The sequence below is a fragment of the Peromyscus eremicus genome, chromosome 16_21 (genome assembly GCF_949786415.1).
Source record: "Peromyscus eremicus chromosome 16_21, PerEre_H2_v1, whole genome shotgun sequence".
NCBI classification, from domain to species: Eukaryota; Metazoa; Chordata; class Mammalia; order Rodentia; family Cricetidae; genus Peromyscus; species Peromyscus eremicus.
In genome coordinates this window covers 5,782,767-5,801,216 of record NC_081432.1, presented here as the reverse complement: position 1 = coordinate 5,801,216, position 18,450 = coordinate 5,782,767, and the positions used below count along the sequence as shown (strand labels likewise).

At 55.9% G+C, this 18,450-nt stretch overlaps 1 protein-coding gene across 2 annotated transcripts; it reads right to left on the bottom strand.

Moving 5' to 3' along the window:
* Positions 1-318: 318 nt before the first annotated feature.
* Positions 319-17,369, bottom strand: Fgd2 (FYVE, RhoGEF and PH domain containing 2). 2 transcript variants are annotated; one of them, XM_059281771.1, is made up of 16 exons: positions 17,151-17,369; positions 14,136-14,367; positions 13,409-13,489; positions 12,771-12,919; positions 11,259-11,415; positions 10,958-11,096; positions 10,387-10,445; positions 10,032-10,178; positions 9,492-9,584; positions 6,066-6,145; positions 5,944-5,974; positions 5,533-5,625; positions 4,703-4,834; positions 2,301-2,447; positions 962-1,108; positions 319-615 (listed from the first exon to the last, which is right to left on the bottom strand). In XM_059281771.1, the coding sequence occupies exons 1-16, from the start codon at positions 17,219-17,221 to the stop codon at positions 400-402; spliced, it is 1,974 nt and encodes a 657-aa protein (XP_059137754.1). In that variant the 5' UTR covers positions 17,222-17,369; the 3' UTR covers positions 319-399. The 2 variants fall into 2 exon arrangements, with proteins under 2 accessions (XP_059137754.1, XP_059137755.1); XM_059281772.1 differs by having other exon boundaries at positions 14,136-14,370; positions 17,157-17,369.
* Positions 17,370-18,450: the final 1,081 nt, after the last annotated feature.

Genomic DNA, 18,450 nt, shown 5'->3' with positions numbered 1-18,450 from the left:
TTTGTCCTTCTTCCCCTACCTAATTGCGGGGATCACAGGCGTGCATCACCATGGCCGGCTGGTGACATGCTGAGGACTCGACCCAGGCTTCACGGGTGCTAGGCAGGCACCCTACCCACTAAGCTACAACACTGGTCACACATCCCTGTTTCGGCAAAGAAGAACTCACAGCTCAGGGACCCCCAGCCCCCAGCCAGCCGGGACACTTGGTTGTGTTTTCCTGAAGGAAAGGACCCGAATCTACTGGATGCAGAGTCGGGATGAACATCTGGACATAGATGACAGAATGGGTCGGGTCGGAGTAACCCAGCAGGGGGCGGAGTCACAGAGCAGCGGCGGGGTCAGCCCGGAAAGGCTGTCCTGGACGAGGTTCCTGAAGAACAGCCAGCTGTGGTTCAGTCAGTCAGACATGTCCTCTTCGTCAGGCCCCTCAGGGGTCCAGCCACTGGCTGCACGCTTGATCGCCCTCACCCAGCGGCCCTGCAGCTCCTCAGACTCCGCCTTGAAGGTGAACAGCTGGCCTGACTGTTGCAGCTGGAAAACCCGAGGGTCCCCCTGGGGTCCTGCAGTCACCTGGTAGCCCAGCAGGGGGATGGAGGTGTGAGCCTTCATGTCCTGGTGGAGAAGAAAGCCATGGGCTACCGTGGCCCCACTTCAGCAGCTGCTCCCGACAGCCACACACCCCTGCTCACACCAGAAGCCCCCCCCCCCCCCGATTGGAGGAGGGCTGTCGGAAGACGGAGGAGGAAGAGGAGGGAAGAATAGGCCAGCCTGAGGGCAAAGTAGCTGAGGACTGTAATCTGGGCTCATCTCTGAAACTCGATGACCTACACCTTGAGAATACCATGTCCCCAGAGGGCCTCAGTTTCCCCAGCTTCCCTGCAGGGCAAATAATACCCAAACCCCATTTTCCCCTACCCTGTGAGAATGAGGAGGCCTAGGTGGGGCAGGCATGGCATACCTGGGGGGCTGCGTAGACATACAGCACAAGGGGGTCATCTCGGGGGATCACACACCAGCCCCGGGGGCCGCTCCTGCCCCACTTGTCTCCCATGAGCTGCAGGAAGCTGCACATTAGACTCTGGTCGGGCCCTGCCAAGGATTCTTTCTGAAAGCGGAAAGGACAGTCAGGGGACAGAGTGCCTACAAGGTGTCAGGGGACCAGACATCAGCCAGGGAACTTCACAGTCACTGCCATATTTTCTTTTGGAGACAGAGGCTCGCATAGCCCAGGCTAACCTAGAAGTTGGTTTGTATCAGGAGCTGACCTTGAACCCCTGATCCTCTTCCCTGCACCCCCAGATTCTGGGGTCGTAGGCATATGCCTCTACTCCTGACAGCCACTACCCTTAATTAATCTTTGCACGTTTCTACAAGGAAGCAACAGGTCATTGTCTCTGGAGTTTGGAGACACCCCACCACGTGGCCCTGGTTCACAGGGCCAGCAGCTGGCAGAACTGCAGGAGCTATGGACTGGGTGTGCTTACAGGGGCAGGTGCCAGAGCTAGTGGTCATCCTGAGCCACTCAAGGGGCAGAGTGGGGCCCGCCAGGCATGCCACGCCAGGAGCAGGCGTTTTGCCCAGTCGGGGGCTGGTCTGAGGGGACACATGGAGTGGGAAGGGGCTGGAGTCTGCGAGAAGGCGCCAACTTGCTTGTGGGAATGAATCTTAGCTGAAACAGGCCTGCTCTTCTCTCTTTTGCAGGGGACTGTGGGATGTCACGCTGGCCTTCCTGGCAGAGACAGGGTAGCTAGCGTCTGGGTTTTAACATTGCATTTGAGATTCAAAGATGAACATGACCAGTACCCACAGCGCGTGCTCATGGGATGGGAAGTGGTTCTGGGACGCCTTGAAGGTGTTACACAGATCACAGAGGAGACCAGAAAGAGCTGTGTGATATTAAGCGGGTCACCTCTCTGGGTTGGTTTTCCAAGGTCCCTTCCAGTGAGAACAGTGCCTGCAGTCTGCCTGACTGAGCCTGGGCGTCCCCATCCACCACACAAGATCAGTGGCCCATCCCTCCCTCTCTTCAGTTGGCGCAACTGCGGAGTGGGCCCTGGGAACGTGAACTGGGGACAGACGACGCTCCTATTGGATGGGGACACAGGGAAGAGACTGGGTAGTAGCCTACGGTCCATAGCTGCTTCTGGCTGTTGTCAGACCTGGTGTGGTTGGACTGGAGGAGAGGGGCTGCCTGTTGTTGGTAAGGAGATGAGGGAAGGAGAGACAGGATGTTTCTCAGAACGTGGGAGCGAGTCTTCTGAGAAGGGGAGAGTAGGATGGATGCTGTCAGCCCTCACCTCCAAGATGCCTCTCCTCTTATCCTCCTTGCTGTCAGGGAGCACGTGCCCGGTGAGAAACGTGTAGCAGGCCAGGCAGACTCGGTTGGGCCTGTTGCCGTCGTATTTCAGCTCTGCACGGTAGTCAGAGCACTTAGCACAGACCACCTGATGGGGCAGCAGGAGGAAGAAAACACAGTGGCCACGGGAGCCCAGACAGGAGGCCGAGGGTTCAAGACCCAGCCTCACAGCCTACCTGACCACTTTCCCTCCACCAGCCTCTTTCCCGGGGCTGGGTCCTGGAGGGCTGGGCAGGACAAACCACAACTGCCGGAACCTCACTGGCCCCAGCAAGGGCAGGACGCTGTCTTCTGCTGACACAAGGACAAGGCGGGGTGACTCAGAGGAGAAAGTGACTTGGTTAGGTCACACAGCTAGCTGACAGTCCAGGCACTCTCCCTGTCTTGACGGTCCCACGGTTTAGAGAGCTAGGGATGTGGCTTGCCCAGCACGCACAGAGCCCTGGGTTAAATCCCTGGTATCACATGAAGCAGGTGCTGTAGCGCACACCCGGGATCCCAGAGTCTGTGTGGCGGAGATGGGAGGTTAAGATGTCCAAGGCCACATTGTATTTACAAGAAAAAAGTTTCCTTGCACGTTCTGTGTGTTTTATGGCGATAGCCACAATTGAGTGGAGGGACACAGAGCGGGGAAAAGTTCAAGGCCAGCCTGGACTCTGTGAGACCGTATCTCAAAAACAAAAACAAACAAACAAACAAAAAAACCCACCAAAAAAAAAAAAAAAAAAGGCTGTAAAGTCTGTCGTGCTATAGAACGGAGGGGCAGGAGTACTCTGGGGTCCAGCCACCCCAGCTCACCCCTAAAGGTGCATAAGGATATTTAGTGATACTGAGGAAGGATGAGTGGGGAGGTGTGGAGAGAAACTCCGGGTGCTGAGTGTGGCTGAGGAAGATGGGTACCATGGGCATGCTGGGTGTGGCTACTCTCAGGGAGTCACTGCGTACCCCGCCCTCACAGGGTGCCCGAGGCAGAAAGGGTAGACAGAAACTGGCAGCCGAACACGAAACGAAAGGGTGACTCACTGGCTCCCCAAATGAGGACAGGCATGGGCCTCAGACACCCTGGAGTCAGGATGAGGACACCCAGGGCCTGCGCGCCTTGGGAGGAGAGTATGCTTTTATGGAGAGATTTAAACATTTGTTTCTATTTATGTGCATATAGGTGTCTGTGTGAGTGTGTGCCACATGCATGTGGGTGCTTGTGGAGGCCAGAAGAGGGTGACAGAGCCCCTGGAGTGCAGTCCTCTGCTAGTACTCTTAAGTACTGAGGCAACTCCCTCTTGCCTTTATTGAGACATTAGTTTCATATAACCATCCAATATTTATTTTTTTCTTCATCAACCTTACTTGCTTTTCTGAGGCAGGGTCTCATGCAGCCACATTCCAGGTTGACCTGGAACTTCCGGTTCTCCTACTTCCGACTTCCATGTGCTGAGATTACACACACACACACACACACACACACACACACACACCAGTACATTTGGTTTTGTGTTAAGTTGTTATTATTACTTTTACACTCAGTGTGTGTGAGCATGAGTGTGTGTGTGTGCTCGCACACCCTGTATCATGGCACAGGTGTGGAAGTTGGGGTAACTTTACAGGAGGCAGTCTTTTCCTTCTACTATATAAGTTCCGGGGATCGAACTCCGGGCTTGATGGAAAACGCCATCACCCTCTGAGCCATCGCAATGGCATATTGTTGTTTTTTCAGGATTTATGACTGGATCCTTCTCTGTAGCTCAGGCTGGCTATGAGCCCCCGATCCTCCTGTTTCCCCTCCCAAATGCTAAAAGTATACCTCGGGACAGGTGGGGAAACTGAGGCCTGCTCAAAAAGGTGAAGCTCACAACACAGAAGAGAAGAGGGGACTGGAAGGATGGCTCAGAGGTTAAGAGCACCGACTGCTCTTCCAGAAGTCCTGAGTTCAATTCCCAGCACCCACATGGTGGCTCACAACCATCTGTAATGAGATCTGGTGTCCTCTTCTGTATGCATAATAAATAAATAAATCTTAAAAAAAAAAAAAAAAAGAGGAGGGGAGAGAGAGAGAATGAAGTTGGGGTACATACTAGATGTGAGACTGGCTAGGTGGTGGGTGGTGGTGGGTGGTGGTGGGTGGTGGGTGGTGGGTGGTGGTGGTGGTGGGTGGTGGTGGGTGGTGGTGGGTGGTGGGTGGTGGGTGGTGGTGGTGGTGGGTGGTGGTGGGTGGTGGGTGGTGGTGGTGGGCGGTAGAGAGTTGGTCAGGACTGGGATCCAGCTGGGCCCTGATGTTGGAGGCAGAAATGGCATGGGCAAAGGCAGGTCCCGGGTCCCGTCCCTGGTCCCTGCAGGTGTACTCACATAACCACAAGCCCGGCAGTGGTGGCGCCGACGCGTCAGGGCATTGAAGGGCTCCTGGCAGCGCATACACATGGTCACCATCTTGTCTCGGACCCACTGAGGCGCTCGGAGGCCCAGTTCCTCTGCCTGTGGCTGGGGGAGGAGAGCAGCTGGCTGGGTGGGCACTTCTCGGCCTCTTGCGCTCCTTAGTTTACCTACTAATATTCTTACTGCATAGGTCAGGAAGCAGGCCCAGGACAGTCCAACAAACCCAGATCATCACCCCGAAAGCCAGAGTTCAGGGCTGAGATCCGGCCTTACCCACTCTCCCCGCTTCTCTGACACACTCGGATCCAGCTGTGAGGCCTTGGCTGGACAGGGGTCTTCCCTGACCTCACACAGCTCTGCTCAAGGCTCCAACAGCAGAAATTTTTGCTTTGCTTGTTTTTGAAACAGGGTCTCACTATGTAGACCAGGCTGTCCTGGAACTCACGGTGTAGACCAAGCTGGCCTCAAACTCACAGAGCTGGGATTAAAGGCCTGTTGCCCCGCCTAGCTAAAGGCAGAGATTTTTATTTTTGAAGGTTCTTTTTGAGTTAGGGTCTCATGTGGCCCAGGTTGGCCTTGAACTCACTAAGTATCAGAGACAACCTCCTGTCTCTCCCTCCCGAGTGCTTGGATCACAACACACCTGTCTCAGAGACAGATTTTACTAACTAGGAAACTCCGGCCCTGGGCCACTGAGGGTGATGTTGGTTGGAAGAGCGTCCTTGAGACTCTTCATGTCAGTCCTGGTAGGGGACACTCTCTGTTCCTGACACCTCGTCTTGGAGTGAGGAAGTTCCTGTTACCTTGGGCTCCTCTGTGTCCCCCTGAGGTCCCTGGACAGCAGCCTTGAAGGTCTCACTCCGCTTCTCGACTTGGTCAATAGCTGCCTGGCAGGCCTGAGTGGAGGTGGGGGTGAGAGGTGAGGGCTGCCCAAGGTGTTTTACCTGTAGCCAACACATTTTGCTAAACGTGCCTGCACCAGGCCCAGACTCAACTACGTGAAGGAGAAACCGTTAGCTCCAGATAATACACGTCAAAGCTGAATCTCAAAGAGGTTATAGGAGTTGCTCCAGACTACCCAGCAAGGCAGCGGGACACACAGGAAGAGTGGGCAGCTGGGCACACCCAAGTGTTGGAGCACCCACACACTCTTTTTCTCCTTCCTCCCCAGTAGGCTAGGCTCAGACTCCCCTGGAGGTCTGGAGTGTCCATACCTGCACCCAGGAAATCATTTCCTCTCTGGACCTGCTCCGAAGGAAAGGGAACACAATGCAGAGGACAGTACCCACCCGCCCTGTCCGTGGGTCTCCCGCGGCCCCAGCCCGCCAGTGCATACCGGGCCTGCAGCTCCAGCGTGCGCTGCTTTCCGGACACCAGGAAGGAGTGTGGGAACTCGGCGTCAGTCAGCTCCCGCACCTGCCGGGGGTGGATGAAGCATCAGACCCCAGCATGGCCGGCAGACTCCAGTACTGCCGGCAGGACCCCAGCACTGCCGGCAGGACCGCAACACTGCCGTCGGACCCCAGTACTGCCGTCGGACCCCAGTACTGCTGTCGGACCCCAGCACTGCCAGCAGACCCCAGTACTGCCATCGGACCCCAGCACGGCCATCGGACCCCAGCACGGCCGTCAGACCCCAGCACTGCCGTCGGACCCCAGCACGGCCGGCAGACCCCAGCACTGCCGTCGGACCCCAGCACGGCCCGCAGGACCAGCTCTAACCCACCACGCAGGTGCGCATGCTCCTGGCCCCGTGCTCCTGGCCCCACAGGACCGGCACTGAAGGCTTCAGAATTTTGTCAGAAGCATCGAAGCTGACCCAGTGTGATATGGAGGGACAGTTCCAAAGAGTCACCAGAAATAGAAACTGGACCTCAAAATAAGAGGAGTCTATGGATGTTTACTGGACTGTTTTCATGGCTTAAATATTTCCATAATAAAAAGCTCGGTCATTCTCAGAGGAATCCTGGGAAGTGGATCTCATCCTTATTTACACCGCACTGGGTCTGGAAGCTCAGAACAGGCTTGAGACCTGCCTGAGGTCACACAGCATTTAAGGAGGCAAAACGAGGCACCTAACATTGGGTTTCTGCCATCACCCCTACCCCTGCCCCGCCCCAAAGTCAGCCAACTCAGACCTTCCACCAGGCACTGCACAGAGACTGACCCAAGCTAAGACAGACCTCAAGCTCTAGAGCTTCCTCTGGGGATTTTGTGCCTAAAGCCCGGCAGTACCCAGACTTCTCCGCACAGTCTGTTGTTTGGGAAAGGGCTAGGTGTGGTCTGGACCCTGTGTCCTGCCAGGGGAAAGCCTGTGATTGGTGGAGGCTCCACATAGCCACTGTGCACAAGGGATGAGTGGCAGAACCACTGCCCTGCAGCTCAGGCCGTTGGGTCCGGTGCAAAGGACAGCCGCCCTGGGCAGAGAAGGGCGAGGGACCAGCATGGGAGGCCTGGATAGACTCTGGATAGAACCCCTGTCAGAAAAGAAGGTGGAGGCCCAAAGTTTGGGGTTCAGGGCAGGAAGGAATAGAGAACTTTGAGAGGAAAGGGGAACCCCGGGGAATTCCTGGCCTGGGTCAAGATGCCCTGGGATCCTCATTAGAGCCTTCGGTGTTTGGAACTCTGTTGGGCCGCCCTCTCTAGTTCTGGCTCAACTCAGGGTCCTTCTATCCCACACAGTTCTTCGTGCCCATCACCAAAAGACTCCCTGCTTCAGAAGGCTTTCTCGGCGTTGTTGGCTAACTGGCTCATCTCCGGATCTTGTTAGAACAAGACATTTGACTGCCATCTGCTGGCCAGCTCTCACTATAAACGTGCAAGCTACGCCCTATCACCCGCTGGCCACCTCCGCGATGGGGTATCCTGGTGCAGTATACAACCTGCGTTTGGCTGGATACGAGGTTCCTGAGTGGCATGCCTCTGTAGCCTCTCCTTTGCAGGACCAGCTCAGACCATGGACACAGTCACCTTGTGAGAACTATGTGGTCCTGGCACCGGGTCATAGGCCGGTAGAGCGACCAGGGTGGTTTAAGCCAGATTCCTTCAGACCTGACTCAGAAAATGGTTTCCGTTTGCTGTAGGCTGCTCGGCACCCGCCATGCCCAACAACATCCAGCAGAGGGTACTGTGAGGCCAGCGAGCCAGGCTTGCCGGATGGTGGCAGCCAAGAGCCGGCACACGAGGAATAGAGGAATACGTGGACTTCTCAGACGCCCTTCTTTTTCTGAGGCAGGTTCTCAAGCGATCTTGGCCGGCATTAACCTCACTATGTAGCCAAGGATGGCCTGGAACTCCTGACCCTCCCATAACCACCTGCCAAGTGCTGAACTGAGAGGTGTGTGCCAGCACATCTGGGCTCCTGGGTGCTGGCGAGCCAATCCAGGGCTCTGGGAACATTAGGCAAGCTCTCTACCAACTGAGCTACATTCTGAACTCTGTTTGTTTTTTGAGGTGGTCTCTCTGTGTACCCCAGGCTGGCCTGAAATTCACGGTGCAATCCAGCATGTCCTTGGATTTGCAGCAATCCCCCTGTCTCAGCTTCCCAAGTGCTGGGATTACAGGTGTGAGCCACCACCATGCCGGGCTGTGAGTCTCCTTTGGTCTATGTGGGTTGTTTCCTTTTCTCCCTCCTCCTCCTCCTCCTCCTCCTCCTCCTCCTCCTCCTCCTCCTCCTTCTTTACGGACAGGGTTTCACTATGAGGCCCTGGCTAGCCTGTAACTCGCTATATAGACCGGTCTAGCCTAAAATTCACTATACAGATAGATCCTCAGTCTAGATTCAAGCTCACAGAGATCTGCCTGCCTCTACCTCCCAAGAACTGAGATTAAAATCGCGCACCATCATACCCGGCCCCGGTGTCTATTTCTTGTCTTCATCAGTTGAACTCTGCCACTCTCTCTAGACTGAGTCTGTCCCTCCAATATCCTTCTCTTACCCATAGTTTTGTCTACCTCCTCCCTCAATCTCACTCACCAAGGGCCTCTCTCAGACACGCCTGCTCCCACTCTGGCCTCTGAGACTCTCTAGGCATCTCAGGATGGAGGCTAGAAGCCTCAGGTAGGGGCTGCACACTTAAAAGACGGCAGCTAACTCAGGGGAGACATTAGGATCCATCAGATGGTGTTTGAACCCCTGGAGATCTTCATGGGGGTGGGGATGGGGGTGAGATCCAAGGCTCCCGACTCAGTACCTCTGAGCTTTTCTGTCTGGATTGGGCACTGTAATCAGGGTCTGCTACCTGACTTCAGGTTCTCAGGGTTGGGATTACAGGAGTGCCCCGCTCCACCTGGTTTGTGCAGTGTGGGGGAATGGGATTCAGGGTTTCATGCCTGATAGCTAGGTAAGCACCCCACCAACTGAGCCTCATCCGCAGCCCTATAACTGTCTTTAGAAGACAGAATGGGGTAAGACTCAACAGAATGCTTGCCAACCATCCCAGGCAATAGGTCCATCCCTAGCAACACACAGTACAGCGACTCACACAGTAAAGTGACCCACACAGTAGAGCACACACCCACCAGGCTGCCAGGTCCCCCCGGGTCTGCCAACTCAGAACCTTGGCCACACATTACCATTTGGACAACAACAGTGTAGATAACATGGAAAATGCTATGAAGTTGCCAGTGTTAGAATAAGCCATGCTGCCCTCCCTCACAAGGGCCAGACAGCAGAGCTCTGCCCACATTTTCCACCAGGGACCTGCTCTGCTCCCTGCCACCGCTGTCACCCACCCTGGGCCCTCTTTGGAGGGTGGCTCACCTTCATGCCAGCCACATCGATGCGGGTCCGCACCTGGAACTGGGCACCCACTTGGAGGACGCGGGGTATACAATAAAGCAGCATGTTGTTGAACTGGGAAGACATGGGCAGTATGGGCAGCAGCTCAGGGTCTCTTGGGTGACCTGGCCATAACCTCTCCCCTCCCCTCTGAACACATTCTGGGCTGGCTCACAGGTCATCACAGGTGATCTCAGAAGGGGTGAGGATGTGACTGTCTAGTCCCCATTGCGCCCATGGGCTCTGAAGGGTCCCTCTACCATGGACACTAGGGGACCAAAGCAGCCCAAGAAGCCTGAGAGCTGACAGAGGGGTACAGACCTTGAGGTAGCCATCCTGCGGGATGTCAGGAGACCCTGGTTTTTCCAGGGTCAGCCCAGCAGATCTTCCTGGCAGCTAACTTAATTCCCTCATGCTGTTCTGTCTTTAGGGGAGTAGCACAGGCTTTAAAGGCAGCCAGGGCTCAGACTCTGATTTCTGCTTCCCGGGGCACACCTGACAGGGAAGCCCAGCAGCCCCTACCAAAAACAGGTAGCGTTCCATCGGGTCGCTGCGGCGGAAAGAGATCTTGAGGACAGGGCCCTCTCGGAGCAGGGTGTTGGAGGGGTCCACGATGTCATCCTCCAGGCCCAGGCGCTGGTACACCTCCCACAGGCCCTGCAGCCGTTCCTGGGGATGGGGCACACCTTCAGCCTACGCTGGCTGGGCAGGGTCCCAGCTTCTTGATAATGTGCCTGGTGGGGACGGGATGAGGCAGCCAAAGGCAAGGAGGCAGCGTGGGACAGGTACCCTGGGCAAGATCAGTGGACACAAGGACCAAGAGACAGGCTGTGTTCAGGGGATGCCCCCCACACCCACCCCAAGGACGACTGCTCACCATCTCTGCAATGGCTGCATTGGAGTGCTGTGCAGCTGAGAAGATCATGTCCAGTGCTTCTAGCAAGGGAGCAAGGCACCCGTTATTCCTGGAGACCTGCAGAAGCTTGGGGCTGGGGCTCCACAATACGGCCTGGGGGACCTGCCATAACCATCACCAGGCACAGCCCTGCCCATGCAGGCCAGCATAGTGAGTGTCTAGAAGGTGGGGGCCACCCAGGATAGGGACATTGAGGCCACCGGGAGGTTGTGTGATTAGGTGTATGACTTCAGCGATTCTCTCTACTCCCAGAGCAAAGCCAGACCTAGAGGGTACACGTTACAGATGTGGATTCAAACCCTAGCTCAGCTCCTTTCTGGGCTGTGTGACTCTGCCAAGTCACTTAGCCTCTCTGGGCCTCACTGGCCTGTCAACTGTGGCTGTGGTGTGAATAACAGGTATGAAGTGCCAGTGATTTATGCAGTGATAGAAGGTCATCAGAACCATTTTTAGTAGGTGCTCGGTATACACATGGCAGTGGCCAGCCCCCTCCCGTGACCCCCCAGCTCGCTGGGACCCATGGTGTCCTCACTCTGGGCGTCCGCACGGTCTGGGGCCTGGGCTGGCAGCTTCTGCACATATTCCTTGAGCAGCAGTTCGTACCGCGGGATTCTTTGCACCGGCTCCAGCATGTGGTGCTGCAGGGTCAGGCTGCCGGAGGCCTCGCTGAGCTTGGGGAGCAGGGAGCAGGGGCGGGAGGGTGAGGAGGGAATGGAGAGTCGGGGGCCAGGCCTGATGGGGGGGGGGCTGGCCTGAGGATGTCCAAACCGCTTAGGGGAAAATGAGGCAGGCCCATCAGGTGGCCGTGCAGGCTCCGCCCCTGCGCCGCTCACCTGGATGCGGGTGACCACCTCCTGGAAGGGCTGAGACTTGTCCATCCAGGTGGCCAGTAGCTCCGCGGCCCGCTCGAAATTCTTCACATACTCGCTGTACATCTTCAGGAACGGGGCCAGTTTCTGGATCACATCCCCAATGCGGGGTGTGACTGTCCTGAGTCGGGGAGGGGATGCTCTCAGCCCGGCCACCTCCTCTCTCAGCTCCTGAGTCAGGCTGCCCAGGCTCCCCAGCCCCAAACAGCCTTTCCAGGACCCTTGGGACAGGTGCAGGTAAGAGTGCCGCCCCAGGGTCCGACCCCTCCTTAGACTCTGAGCTCCTGGTCCCTCGCTAGCGTCCCTATGAGGTCCATGGAGGTGGAAAGACTGCAGAAGGCACTGTGTAGCTGACATTACAGGTCACGTGACAGTGCCACCCACGATGGCTGCCTGTCTCAGCTCTAGGTATTCTAGCTGTGTGTCCTCGGGCATCTTCTCTGAACCCTGGTTTTCTACTCTGAAAAGACGGGAGTGACGTTGGGCGACCTTACAGGCTGGGGTCCATGCCCCCCCTTTTGTTTCTTTTTGTTTGAGATAGGGTCTCATTACATAGACCAGGCTGGCCTCCAACCCACACACTCTTTCTCTTCTTAACGTTTTTTTTGTTTGTTTTTATTATCGTCGTGTGTGGTGTGTAGGTGTGCTGGTGACACAGCACACGTGTGGGTGTTGGTGGACAATTTGGGGATTCAGTTCTCTTCTTTCCCTGTAAAACCAGCAATTAGGGGGCTGGAGAGATGGCTCAGAGGTTAAGAGCACTGACTGCTCTTCCAGAGGTCCTGAGTTCAATTCCCAGCAACTGCATGGTGGCAGTCATACATGCTGTATACATAATAAATAAATAAATAAATAAAGCCACATGCCTTTAATCCCAGCACTAGGGAGGCAGAGCCAGGTGGATCTTTGTGAGTTCAAGGCCAGCCTGGGCTACAGAGCGAGTTCAAGGAAAGGCACAAAGCTACACAGAGAAACCCTGTCTCAGAAAACCAAATAAATAAATAAATAAATAAATAAATAAATAAATAAATCTTTTGAGTTACTTATTTTGTGTGTACCAGGGTTTTGCCTGCATGTATGTATGTGCAGGTGTGCATGCCTGGTGCCCACAAAAGCCGAAAGAGAGCTATTGGACCCCTTGTAACCAGAGCTACACGTGGTTGTGAGCCAACATGTGGGTGTCGGGATCACGGTTTGGGCTTCTTGCCTAACGATGATGTGAACAGCACACAGCTGGCTGGAAAAACGTCCTGTTTACAGATGCCAAGATCAAAGCCAGGGCCCCACTCTGTGCCCAGTGACATCCATGGTCTCTTAAGCCACGGGACCTAGGATTTCCCCCTGCTGTGCAAGGAGCAGAGGCCTGTAGGAGACGGCCATGGCTGGAATCACACTCAAGCACACGGGCCTCACAGGCCCCGTGCCCTGGGTCTGTGACCCCCAGTCAAGTTGGGGTGCTGAGACCTGTGACCTCACCAGTCATCCACACGCCGCTGCAGCTCCGGAAGGAAGAACTGTGAATGGAAGCGATAGATGGAGGAGATATTGGAGAAGATGAGCCTCACCACATCCTCAGGGAAGGCCTTGCTGCGGCCTGCCTCCTTCAGCAGCTCCTGGAAGAACACCTGTACAGGGAAACAGTCTCAGGTCATACCCTGCCTAAGAAGGGGCCACCATCCACCAGCCCTGCAGGCCCCCAGGGGACGGCACAGCTCCAGCAGAATCAGGTTTGCATCCTCGCCACACCCCTGGGAGATGTGTCCAAGGAAGACTGGTCTTCCGGCTACTTCACAGATGGGCAGACAAGCCAGGCAGTCCCTAGGACTCAGCCACGGGAACAAGGGAGACAGCCTCATCTGTGCCATCTAAGGCCGTGGGCTCCCCTTGGCTGACACACCATAAGAAAAGTAGGGGTGCCTGGTGAGGGCAACCGATGGGGAAACCAGGCAGGCCTGCCGTATATGAGGCTGGCCAGGCCAAAGGCAATGCCTAAGGGGCTCAGTTCTGATGCTGCCCCAACCCCACCCAACAAGGTCAGTGGGTTGAGTCAAAGCCAAGCCCTGGGCTGGTGTCAGCGCTCCCGATATGGAAGGTGTTAGGGAGTCTCCACTAGCCTGGTCAAGCAGATGCAGGCGAGCCACGTAGGCCTGCTCGGTCTCCAGAAGCTCCCGCACGACCCTCTTCTCCTCGGGTTCCTACAGGGGTGGAGGAGAAGGGCGGACATCTTGACTTGACGCTCCTCAGAAGACACTGCGGCTGTGCCCGGTGAGCACACCCTCTGGCATTCCCGCCCTCCCCCAGCACACCAGGTCTGGCCCTGGACCGCCTTTCTTAGAAGACAGCCTAGAGAGAGGCCCCGTTCCTGGACTGAGCCTTAAGCTTAGGCGGCCTCCTTCTGGGCTCTCATAGTTTCCAGGAGCAAAGGAGCCACCGTGGAGGGGACCTGGCTGCCCGCTGGGGAGCTCTCTAGGAGGTCACACAGACCGGAAGACACATGGAGGAGAAGGGGCCTGGCTTCCCAGCTGAGCCACCCTCTGGCCCTTCAGGAATAGGGAGCCATCGAGTTACATCAGGTCAGAAGGGTGGGCCACAAGCCCATGTGGTTTGTGACCCTATAAGGAGAGGGAGTGTTAGGCCTATCGGAGCAGCCCTGAGATCCCAGCACTGAGGAAGTAGAGGCTGGAGAAGGTGAGTTTAAGGCCAATCTGGGCTACATTCTAAGATCCTGTCTTGAGGAGGAGGAAGAGGGAGAGGAGGAGAAAGAGGAAGAGAGATGGAAGGCTGAGGGGTCCTTCTACCCACCCCCCATAGGATCCAGCAGTCCTGAGACCAACTCCTCACCTGTGTCTCTGGTCCTGGGCTGGCCCCAGGCTGGCAGGATTTCCTCCAAGCCCCACTTGACAGCTTATTTTTGAGGGAGCTCAGATATGTCCTGCTGACTGTCCGGAGCTCAGACTTCAAGACCTCCTCACCAGGAGGTGCCTCCCAAGGCCCCGGGGACAGGGGCGGCTGGTGTTCAGGGCTACGGGGCTGGTCATCAAGGCTATGGGGTCCAGGTATTGTTCCCACGGTCCTGCTAAGAACAAAGCACACTTGAGGGTCCCCTCAGGGTGACTGGTGTGAGTCACTGTTGTTCATGGGCCCCCAAGGGCCTAGCACAGTGTAGAAACTTACCAAGACCTCTACATCTCTTCTCAGCCCTCCTGCCTCCCTCTTTTTTGAGCCAGGATCTTGTGTGTCTCAGGCTGGCCTTGACCCCCTTTATAGTGGAAGATAACCTTGAACTTCTGATCCTTCTATCTGGACCTCCCTAGTCTAGGATTGTAGGCATGGACCACTGTGCCTGGTTTACGCGGTGCGGGGGACAGAACCCAGGGTTTTGTGCATGCTAGGCAAGCGCTCTACCAACTGAACCATATCCCTGCACCACCAACACCCTTCTGGGAGGAACTCCACCAGCCCTCTGAATGAGTCATTGTGGACCGTTCTATTCTCTGGGGAACCATATGCTTCCCTGTTTCAAATGCGACCAGGTCGAGAGAACCCTCCTTCGGCACACAGAAGCTTTTCAGGGGCTCCCTCGGGGTCACCCTCACGTTTGGACTTCACCCCTGTTTTAATTTCTGTACCTCTCCTGATCAAGGGAAGGTAGGAGCCATGGAGGACTCCAGAACGAGGACACAGATGCTAACGCTGGGGCCTTTCGGGGTAACCTACGCCCTTCACACCATTACCAGGGGACAAAGGCAGCCTGGGGAGCAGGGCCCCTGTCCCCCAGGTTGGACCGTCACAGGGCAGTTAGCTGTGCTGCATAGACTGGTCCTGCAGGCCAGAGAAGCCTGCATTGGCAGAGATATCCCTGTTAGGCATGCGCAGTGAAGCAGACCAGGGTAGGCATTCCCATGAGAAAGACAGATTGGGAAATAGATGCTAGACAAGTAACAGCCTCTAAATCCCCCAGAGAAAGAGCATCACCGCATCCATGCTGCAGTGGTGGAAACTGAGGCAGAAAGGATGAGAACTAGATAAACAGCCTCCAAAACCCCCAGAGAAAGAGCATCACCGCATCCATGCTGCAGCGGTGGAAACTGAGGCAGAAAGGATGAGAACTCGGAAGTGGCACAGATGGGATTCAAATCGAGAGGGCTGGAGTCCAAACCTCCACAGTAAGGTACTTTTTCTCTTGAGAACTGAGGCGATTGCCCAGGTCACAGGGCCTGATGGAGGTAGAAGGAATATTGGAGCCCATTCCAGGCACAGAAAACTGAGTTCCTTGGCTTCAGGGCCTGCAGCCAGCGAGGCCGGGGTAGAGTGAGGTGGTGGGGCAGAGTGTGCTGAGTATCATGTTTTCTCTTCTACATTTGGTTTCAGCTTCTGCATTTCTAAGCACTCAGGCCTGTGGCTGTTTCCTCCCCAGCGCTTAGTTTCAGATCAGCTAGGTGCCAAGGGCCCCATGGGAAGCCTGCCTGCTACCCCTCGGCTCAGTGTGGCTCCCACACCCCTGAACATGGTTCTTGGGACCTACTGCTGTCTAGGGTTACTCCATTTGCAAGGCACAGCCTGGCACAGCTCGGTACCTCAAGGGCTAGCACCCACATGAGCCTACCCACCCTCTAGTACTCTGGCTGTGGTGGTCCCATGTCTGGGGTGGTGGGCCAAGCAGGGAGTGACAAGGAGCTGTCCTGGGTGCTGAATAGGATGCGTTTGACCAAGCCCGTGGTGAGTCAGGGTCAAGCTGCCAGAGCCCCGGAAGTGAAACTACTGCTGGGGTGAGTGTAGGACTCCGTGTGGAAGCCCCAGGGGGCCTCCCTTGGCCTGCAGGCCCCCAACACAGCATGAAGGCCTTCCCAGGACATCTAAAGCCTGTGGCCTCGCATCATGGAAGGATGGAACATTTTATCATAAGCAGAAGTCTGTCCCTGCATCCTCCATAGGTGCTGCACTGTGTTCTCATGGCTCCCTAGGGCTGGGAGCACTGCTTGCTGAGCATTATGTATTGGCAGAGTCCCCGCTCTGGGAACTGTCCTCCAGGGAAGAGAGCTGCCTCGCCCAGCATCTAGCAACTGGAGGCATGGGTGCCTCAGCTAGAACTGACTGTGGCGCATCCAGGTTCTGGAACTCCCTAGCACAAACAGGGCTCAGCCTCTCCCTCCACCTGCCCCTTCTCCCCTATCTCCCAGGTTCTGTTCCCCCAAAACTTCCCCGCTAAGCCTCCTGAGCCCAACCTCTGTCTGGGTGTGTGCTTCCAGAGGGTGGCACCACAGGCCTGTAAAGTGGCTCCATGTCTCACACTCACACCCCTCCAGGACCACCTAAGACTCTCTCCCACACTTAGCTTTGTCCTTCCCCTTCAGATGCAAAGCCTCAAAAATGTAAAGAACCTGGTCCCACCCCCACCTCCACCCCCACCCCCACCCCCTCTTTCTTCTTTAAAGCTGGGAACAGAACAAGACACACCTTAGGACCATCAGGGTGAGACGTGAGGTCTGGAAGGGAACTTAAGATGGTGGCGTGGTGGGCATGGCTCTGCTTTACCCCGTCCAGTCCCATTTCATGTGGGTCCTGCCTCTTGCTCCCATTTCAACGGCAGCCACTTAACGGTGTCCTGGTTTGAGTGGGAAGCGTGTGTGTGTGTGTGTGTGTGTGTGTGTGTGTGTGTGTGTGTGTGTGTTGGGGGTCTCCCAAGCATGTTGTTTGTTTACCCTGTCCAGCTCAGCACCCCAAGAGAAGTCTCCCGTACTGCCAGTCACCTGTCGTGGAGGGACCTGAGAGAAGGACCCAGAAGGACCTGAGTCCTCCTCAGGGCAGGACCCAAAGAGCCAGGCAAATGGAAGGGCTTGACCCCTCCCCCGCCACCTGTACCTGTTCTCAAACACAGCCACCAGGTTGCACACTGAGGCCTGCTTCTTCTCACTGGCATGCTCCATCCTGCAAGCCTACAGGGTGGTCCTCAGCTACCCCAGAAGCTAGGAGGGAGGCACGGGGCCAGCGCACTCCACACTCCCGGGCCTGGGGGCGAGGCGGGGCTAGGACAGCCTGGAATCTGAGCCCATCTCTCCAGACTGCCCTGCAGTGCGGCTCCTATTTTCGGAGTAAGAAAAGAGGAAGTGGTCCCAGCTACAGCTTGCCCTACGGTGGGAGGAGCCTGTAGAGCGTTGCCCTGCCCTGCTGGCCTCTGACCTTTACCCCCTGGAGATGCCTACCCTGTTAGAGAAGGCACCAGCAGTGGCAACAGGGGCTACAGGAAGTTTCTGGAGCTGGAGCCTGGACAGAGAAGCTTGGCCTGACTCCATCTTCTGTATGGGGTTCAGGGATTTTTTTTTTTTTTTGGTACTATCCTCGGCATCTTTTCTTACATCTGGCCCTGTTCACTGCTGTAAGGAAACAGCTTCCTTGTTAAAAATGGATCATAGGGCTGGGAACGTAGCTCAGGTGGTAGAATGCTTGCCTGGCATGCAGGGAGCCCTGGCATCCAGCCTCAGCAGGGGCAGAAATGGGTGTGCGTGCGATGCATGCCTGTGGCGCCACTGGAGAGGTGGATGCAGGAGGAGAGTAATCCAAGGTCATCCTTGAGGGCGTCATGGGTTAAAGCCAGCCTGGGCTACGTGAGACTTTGTCTCAGAAGAAAAGGGGGAGGGTTGGTGGTGGTGGCATGGGCTCTGAGATGGCTTAGTGGGTACGGGTACTTGCAGACAAGCCTGGCAGCTTGAGTCCAATCCCAGAGCCCCACACGGTGGAAAGGGAGAACAGGCTCTTTCTTTCTTTTTAATTTATTTTCAGTTTTATGTGTGTGAGTGTGTGTGCACCACATGAGTGCTTGGTGCCCACAGCGATTGGAAAAAGGTGTTGGATCCCCTGGAGTTAGAGTTACAGATGGCTTTGAGCCACCTTGTGGGTTCCAGGAACTGAACCTGGGTTCTCTGTAAGAGTAACAAACGCTTTTAAACACTGAACTATCTCTCCAGCCAGAGACCAGACTCTTTCAAGTTGCCTCTGAGATCCAACCCCCTCTACACTGTTTCTTGTGCCTCTCCCCTAAAAGAATTAATGTTGTTGGGCGGTGGTGGTGCCCACCTTCAATCCCAGCACTCAGGAGGCAGAGCCAGGCAGATCTCTGTGAGTTCGAGGCCAGCCTGGTCTACAGAGTGAGTTCTAG

What these genes read in the sequence shown, in the direction of transcription:
- Fgd2 (XM_059281771.1), bottom strand. Translation starts at nt 17,221, where the DNA reads ATGGAGCATGCCAGTGAGAAGAAGCAGGCCTCAGTGTGCAACCTGGTG. An exon ending in GTGTTTGAGAACAGGTACAG is followed by an intron (nt 14,368 to 17,150) that starts GTGGCGGGGGAG and finishes TGTTCTTAGCAG; the next exon opens with GACCGTGGGAACAATACCTG. An exon ending in GGGACACAGAGGAGCCCAAG is followed by an intron (nt 4,835 to 5,532) that starts GTAACAGGAACT and finishes CTCCTCCCCCAG; the next exon opens with CCACAGGCAGAGGAACTGGG.